The 7693-nt window shown below is 43.4% G+C and overlaps 1 protein-coding gene across 2 annotated transcripts; it reads right to left on the minus strand.

The window, feature by feature from the left end:
- Positions 1–638: 638 nt before the first annotated feature.
- Positions 639–7055, minus strand: crsp7 (cofactor required for Sp1 transcriptional activation, subunit 7). 2 transcript variants are annotated; one of them, XM_010894199.4, is made up of 3 exons: positions 6731–7055; positions 4798–4872; positions 639–4430 (listed from the first exon to the last, which is right to left on the minus strand). In XM_010894199.4, exons 1-3 carry the CDS (start codon positions 6800–6802, stop codon positions 2766–2768), a joined length of 1812 nt encoding a protein of 603 aa, XP_010892501.2. In that variant the 5' UTR covers positions 6803–7055; the 3' UTR covers positions 639–2765. The 2 variants fall into 2 exon arrangements, with proteins under 2 accessions (XP_010892501.2, XP_010892493.2); XM_010894191.4 differs by having other exon boundaries at positions 4798–4875.
- Between the last annotated feature and the right edge of the window lie 638 nt (positions 7056–7693).

Raw genomic sequence — 7693 nt, forward strand, 5'->3', positions numbered from 1 at the left:
AAGAGCAACAATTTATTGACAAGATTAGCCTCGGGGATGACGACTGAGAATAGGTTCTGCCGGGTGACTGGAGTGACTCGGCACCGAGATGGTCTGCAAGGCAAGCAGAGACGCTCGATTAAATTAAACCTGTATCAGTGTTTACGTCATTTTTGTATTCCATGGTCAAACGATGTTACATACCGGTCTTAGGAACTGTACCTAAACCTACAACTACAGCGTGATCACCCTCACAGGTACGCTTCCACTTTTCACAACCAGAAATGACTGTGAACTCAGGATGCACGCCGTAAATAAAGCCATCTATTTTAATGCTTCCCAGCCGAAGTTCCGGTCAGTAGAACGGACGTGGCTTGAGTTGTTGCAGTTTAAATGACGAGTGAAATGTACATATGTACAGCATATTTATACATATGTAATTATGCCATGACAGACATTACCAAACCCACAGAAACATTTAGAATGTCTGCATCACTGCAAAAACAAGTGAAGTGCACCCCCACGAGGATAAATAGAGAAGACAATGAGAACCATATTCTACCCACATTAGACATGGCACACGCTTTAAAAATGTATTAACGGCAAGTTGGCAACTTAAATACAATTTAAAAACAAATTGGCCTTAAGACACATAAGAGCAGAGGGTTTAGATCACTTTATTTTCAAACGAATGAGAGATGTTAAACACCGAACTAATAAAGATGTCCTAGTCAAAGCTGACCAGATCCTCATCATTCCTCTTTAGCGTTTCTTTATTGCGAGCTGTGTTTGAGTGATGTCTCATTGTCTGCAATTTACCCATACTGGCTGGATCAGTGTTCGCTAAGGACCATTGCTTAGAAAAAAATGGTGCATATTAATTCCAGCTTTATCAGACACAGAATTTGGAATCGTTTCACATATAAACCTAGTTCCAATGATAGGTGCATTATATGGAAGCAAATCCAGATTTGACAAAGGCACATTGGTAGGGATGAATGTAGTGGCGAAGTCTGTCCATGTACTAGTCCTCCATCTCAAGTAATGTTAAGTGGAGAACAGTGGCAATGCAAGACAAGAAAAACAAAAGGATAGGACTTCTCCGATACATCGTCAATTTCTGCAACATGGAAAACGTTAATGTATGATAGTACCACATTGCCGTCTGAGGATTTTTCAATAGTAAAGCTTATGAAACAATTTTTCTATTCACCATATTGCATGCTTCTTAATGAGTAGAACACTTCTGCAAAACCAAACAATTAAAATAACTCCGGGAACTTGGACAAGAGAGACGTCCAAACTGTACAAATATTGAAACTATCAGGTGTTGTAACTTTCCGGTAGATGTACCTTGATTCTGTCAATTATAAAATGACAGAAGTGGTTTACCTCAGTAAAAGGGTAAATCCATATCAAGTGTTGTTGAGACCATTTAATATTTTTGTCAAACCAAAAACGAAATGATTGCAAAGTTAAACTTAACATGCACAAGGACAACTTCATTTCACAGAAAACATGAAAAACCTACACCTTGTTATCACAAACCTTTGCATTTCTACTGTTATTCAAGTAAAGTTATTTAGTCAACATTTTCAGTGAAACTTAAAATTTAAACCTAATCTTCGTGCATATATTTGTCAGGTTCAACTTTGCAACCATTGGTTTGTTTGACATGTTAAAGTGAAAACAATTGGTCAAGATCACTGTTAATGGATCTGCCCATGACTAAATACACAAGTGTCATTTTTGAACATTTACTAAGGCTGGTCAATAATGAAAAACTTGCCATGAAATTCCATAAGGCAAAATGATAGCTAAAGGAATGGTAACAAGTATAGTTCCAGCATACAAACATTTCCATTTTCTAGTCCTCACATTTTTCTTGTCCACACACTGTTGATATTTTCGTTCACATTTTCTGCTTGAGTGAAGATTGTTGGGGAATAAGGAACGAAATGCACAATCACATTTACAAATAAGCAAATTAAATAGTAACAAAAAAGTTTTTTTTGATTGAATTTGTTTGCAGAACATCCTGTGTGGATTTATTTTATGATGGCAAGAGTACTGAGTGGTTAGGAGAGACAGAGAGGGAGAGAGAGACAGACAGAGAGCAGGAGAGGGCTGGAGTATGGAATGTTGGATAGATCGGCCAACCAAAAATAAGATTGTGCAAAACAACAGGGCGTCTTATGCCTTGCAGAACAGGTCAACAGTATGTGATGCAAACAGAAAAGCTCTACAGGTTGTTGTTGTTTTCTTACATCTGTTTTGATAAACCTCTCAAAAACAAATAAACAAACAGAAAAGGTAAAATAAATAGATGCATAAGACATTTCATATATTTTTTTTTTAATGTCACATAAAGCTTCTTGTAACTGCCAAATGGGAGCCAGTATTTCAATTTCTGGACACATTCGGCTTTACCTGTGCTAGATCAACCCTTTCAGCACCCTCTGAGCACACAAGAGTGCCCTGTGCCTGGACCGCCCTGCTAATCCCCAGCCAACCCCCAACCAGAACCCTCGCTTGCAGTTCCTTGTTAGTAGCAGCACTCTGCAAACAGGGGAATATCTTTCCTGCAACTTTATTTTTTTTCCTTTTTGAAAAATAGAACCTAAACAGCTTTGACAAACTGCACTTGTTCTTTATTATTGAAACCCTCAATCGATTATCTCTGAGAGGGAGGCATTGAGGGAGTTAGCGGTTCTGACTTTCCCCAACTCAGTGGGCAATAATTGAGTTTTCCTTCCTCTGTCAAGCGACAGAGACACCAGATCTCCTTAGTCTAGGCAAACATACGGCAGGATGTTCAGTTTGCTCTCATCCCCGTGTGGATCCAAAGATATGCACGCGGTCCAGTCGTACCAAGTGCCCTTGGTGTCATGGCAACCGTTGACCCCGTGCCAGTGCTCTGTGTGTACTTTGCGGAGGTCCTCCTCAGTCACCTCCCGGCTCACCCCTGGCATGTCCGTTACCGAGCCGTCCAGCTGCAAGACGTGCACCCCGCGCCGCGCCTCCCTGACGTCGCTCTCCTCCCGTTTCAGGTACTCCGACATGAAAAAGTGGGCGCCAGGGCCTTGCACCCCGGACGACGTCAGCACGTTGCTCTGGAGGTCTAGGTAGGACTGGATGATCTCATTTCGAGACAGCTCTTTCCAGTTAGTCTGTTGGAAGGGGCTGGGCACGGGGGGCTGCTGAGGAGTGGGCAGGTCAGTCCTCGGCCGGGGCTCAGCGGGCCTCGGGGATTCCTCCACCTGAGAGGGTTCTTTGTGCACACTGGACTTGATCTGCCCGGTCACAGGGTCAAACGTTAGCCTGCGCTCTTTTAAACGCACAGGCTTCGTTTTGTCCTCCGCGTCCGGGCCCTGCAGGTTCACAGAGAAGTCCCTGGACCTGTACTTCTTCCTCTTTTTGCGGTCCGAGCTCGACGCGGCCACCTCCGCCTCTGCCCTGACCACCACCACTGAGGAGGAGGGTCTGTGGAGCTCCGCGCTCTCAGAGCTGTGTGGGGTAGACTGGGAGGCGGGGGGGAAGACAGGCTGAGCCTCCGGTGCTACGGTGCTGTGCGGGGGCTGGGCCAAGCTCGGCCAGTGCATTGCTGTCCTATGGGCCGGGGGCAGCGGCCCGTCCACATGAGACACTTGGGCCGGGGACATTAAAGGCAGGGACAAAGGCAAGCGAGGGCTCCGGGCCGGGCTCGGGATGGCCCCTTTCGGGGCGTACGTCGATGAGCGCTTTGACGTGGCCTCCGGCTTCGCGCTCCGCGGACTCCGGGGACTTGAGGACAGGCTGCGGGGGCTCTTGGCCTGATATTGTCCCCCTCCTCCTTCATCCAACCTCGCCTGCTGCTGTAGCACAGCAGTCTTGAGTAAAGAGGAAGTGCTAGGTAGTTTGGCGAGGCCCGGGGAGCTCGGATGAGGCTTTACAGCGTTGATGGGGATCCTACTGTGTTTGTCATTTTCCAGGTGGTCCGTCCGGGCCCTGTCCGCTGAAGGGTCGGCCTGCGTGTCCAGGCCAGCCTCAGGGCTTCCTGCAATACCGTTTGTGGGTGGCGGCGGATCAGAGTTGTGCAAAGGCTCATGGGAGGACAGCTTTGGGATTTTGGCCGGCAACTGCGGCCTCTCCCTCTGCTCCCCTTTACGCTTCCTACCGCTCGACTTCTCTGCTTTGGGCGAGTCGGTGTAGTGGACGTCATTTGTGGTCTTGGCCTCGGGGACACCCTTGCCCGCACAAGAGACATCTGGGGGGGGAACGTCAGTCCGACAGGGGTGGGCGCTGCCATTTGCAGAGCCCGGGACATTAGCTGTCGCTCGCGATGGCGTTTCATTTTGCCCTGGCTCGATCAACTTCTGCCAACTTCGCAATAGCTTCTTGGCACGCTTGGCAAGGTCTTTGTCCTTGGTCTCTTTTCTCACATCATTGATCAGTTTCCCCAAGCGAGTTTCCTAAGTTGGTCATAAAAAAGGTGGTCATTGATACCAGAAACACTGGAAAGGGAAAGACAAAAACAAAACTAAACTAAAAAACACAACGCTTTGGATTTTTGACAAAATATGACAAAGGCATAGTTTCCTTAACATTCAAACTGTACCTCAATTCTAAATGCATTCCAACATTCTTACATAAGTATTAAAAGAACTGCCAACTATACAGGACTTTCCTGCTGTCTCCTCTGTTTTGGAACAGTTGTCACATTTGATAACACAAACACTTAACTTTTTCATAAAAAAACAGAAATGGAAAGAGAAGAGGGTGGTGGAACACAGACAAGCAGTCAGGCAGCCTAACTTTAAGAATACCAATATAATTTACCTCAAGTGCTTCTTTGGTGATAGGGAACTTCTCCAAATATGTGATAACTTCTAATACTGCAACCATATTGCGAATCTGCTGGAAGGAGCACAAGATTATCAATTTAAGCTTGTATTCAGAGCAACTAACAGGAACAATTTACGCTAAGTGCTTTGCTCTACGGCATACATTTTTTAAAATTATTTATTTACCTAGTCAGTACTGGGATTAGTTCTGATTATAACTTTTCTTTACTGACCAAACAATCTTGACCAATAGGCAATTTGTTGCCCAGTTAAAAGTAGCATTGCCAATTATAAGTAACACTTTTGTTTGTAACAACTGGATTCTTAGAGCTGAATGCTATGCTAGCTACCAACTTACCAAGTTAAAACATGTTGGTTGGGTACCTATAGAGATTAACTTGTACATTTAACATAAGCAATACTGTCAAATGAAATTCACTGACTATGGCACCTTGACAACTACTGTGGCTTTAGAAAGTATTCAGACCCCTTTACCTTCTCAATGTTGTTGTATTAGACTGAATTTATAACATGTGAAATGTATTTCTGCTATCAATCTACACACACACACCATATGTGCATGTGCTTCATCAAACGACAAAAATCTAACTATTAGCCTGAATGCCAGCACTGTCTGCCGAAAACAAGGACATTCTCATCACATGGCTAATACCATCCCTATGGTGGAGCAAGGTGGTGGGAGCATCATGCTATGGGGATGCTTCTCAGTTGCAGGGATTGGGTGACTGGTCATGATTGAGGTTAGGATTAACAAAGGAAAATAGTCCTTGAAGAAGTCCTGTGGCCTCTGGATCAGACTTGGGCAAAGATTCATCTTTTAGCACAACAACCCAAAGCACACAGCCAGGACAAGTCTGAGTTTCATTAAGTGGCTCAAAGTCCAGACTTATTCCCTACTGAAAATTTGGGGAGACCATGTTTGTTAACCTGATCTGATATTACTTCTTGGCACGTTGGTTAGAATGAGAAGGCACATACATGGCCATGGCAGTTAAACACTTAGTTACCTGACTTAAATTACATATTCACATGAGCTATTTAAAGTAAAACCAAAAGTTAGCCAATTTGACAGTAAGTTAGCCATGTCATGTGATTAGCTAGCTTGCTAACTAGAATTTAGCTAACAGGCTGAAAATCTCCATTCTGTCTGGTTCGATTGCAAATTCGTTCAGTGGCGATATAAGGAGATTAGCTTGCCAATAACTCAGATGCTGCTAATAGTAGTTAGCTAATGTAATTGGCAATTTTGTACTCACTCAAATGGACATGCCATTAAATAACTAAATACGGGCTAGCAAGTCAGCTACGCAACGTGTGATGGGCGAATAGTGAGAGAAAAGTCAAGTGTCAACTTGAAGTGGGCTAACGTTAGCCAATTGGCTAGATAATTAGCTTGCTACTATAAAGCGATTTTGACAGACATTGACAAACAAGTTATCCAAGCTTATTATCATTGTATTATCAAACAAACTAGTTTTAAACAATTAATGTAGTTATAGTAACAAACATAAGTGGCCCATTACAGAAGGCTAATCAACATATGTTAGCCTGTAAACAATCCTGGTTTGACTTCCGAGTTGTGTGAAGCCAAACATGTTTCCTTGTTTTGTGAAGGTAGCTAGCGAAGTGGCTAACGTTAGTTGGCTGCAATGATTATGTTAGGAAAGCTAGCAAGTAGCCGTAACTTTAGCTTAGCAGGCTGTTTAGCTTCCCAGTCAGCTAACATAGCTACTGCACAGTAACTAGCTAAGAATTTTTCAGCCAACGCTAGCCAGCAAATTGTCAACACACATGTGTGTATAACTACCTATACAGTAATTAAATAAGTGTTTATTTGTAGTGTTTCGAAAGTAACAGGCAACGAAAGTACCAGGCCAGATACACACATCGTGTTGCTAGGTACTCACATTACTGTGACTATCGATGGCCTGCAGCAGCCGGTCTCTCATCTGCTGCGGAGTTGCCGAGGCCGTTGTCATTGCCTGTTCGGTGCGATCCGGCGGACGGGGGAGGAATCCTCCTAAACGAATACTGTGGTACTTGTGGACACTCACAGGCCTTCAGGGAGATATGCAAGACACTTGAGCCGCATATTTATCTGCTGCTTGTACGCTTGAATGTTCGTAAATGTCACATGGATTCGGAGATGTCAGCCGCCTTCTACTGCCTGTACGGCTCTCTGGGAACTCACCACCAGCTGTGTTGAGCATAACGGCCTCCTATTGCATTATGGGATGCAAACATGACGCGCGCACTTATTTACACACACCTGGGGAAAGGCCTCAACTGTACGTTCTCAAACGTATTGCCTTACAAGAACCTCCTGGCTGGGGAATGTGCTATAGCTTATATTTTGAACAATAATAATAATTAAAAAAAAATCTGATACATTTCATTCTTTTTTTATTTTCAGTTAAGGGATTCCTTGAATTCAGTGGTTCCCAACCATTTCAGTTCAGATCACCACTTTTTTAAAAACTAAAATATAATGTAGCCCTCATTTAAAGTCTTTTAAAATGTATCATACACTTAAAAATTTATTATTTAATGGCCCATGCAATATTTATTGTTAGTATTTCCCTCCTTTAAAATATTGCTGAAATAGCAATTTGCTGGGCCGTTTGAAGGACCAAGGGAGCCAGGTAAATAAGGTTCTTTCCAATACATGGGGAATTCAAAATGATGCTGGGAAAATATCAAAATGTGGGAAACTAAATACAGTCTCTTTCTGTAGCAACTTGTAAGCAATATTATATTTTAGCTGACAACACTTGAATATGACATGTTAATACATCTTTCGTGTGTAAACATATCTGCATTTCTACTCAACATCTCCATGGTCACCAGATTAAGACATTGTACGACAGTAA

This window comes from Esox lucius, chromosome 3 (genome assembly GCF_011004845.1).
Source record: "Esox lucius isolate fEsoLuc1 chromosome 3, fEsoLuc1.pri, whole genome shotgun sequence".
NCBI lineage: Eukaryota > Metazoa > Chordata > Actinopteri > Esociformes > Esocidae > Esox > Esox lucius.

Excerpts from the sequence above, each read along its gene's own strand:
- crsp7 (XM_010894191.4), bottom strand. The coding sequence starts at position 6,802 with ATGACAACGGCCTCGGCAACTCCGCAGCAGATGAGAGACCGGCTGCTG. Across the intron at positions 4,876-6,730 it reads CCATCGATAGTCACAGTAAT|CAGATTCGCAATATGGTTGC; the intron begins GTGAGTACCTAG and ends TGCTCCTTCCAG. Across the intron at positions 4,431-4,797 it reads TCACCAAAGAAGCACTTGAG|GAAACTCGCTTGGGGAAACT; the intron begins GTAAATTATATT and ends TGACCAACTTAG.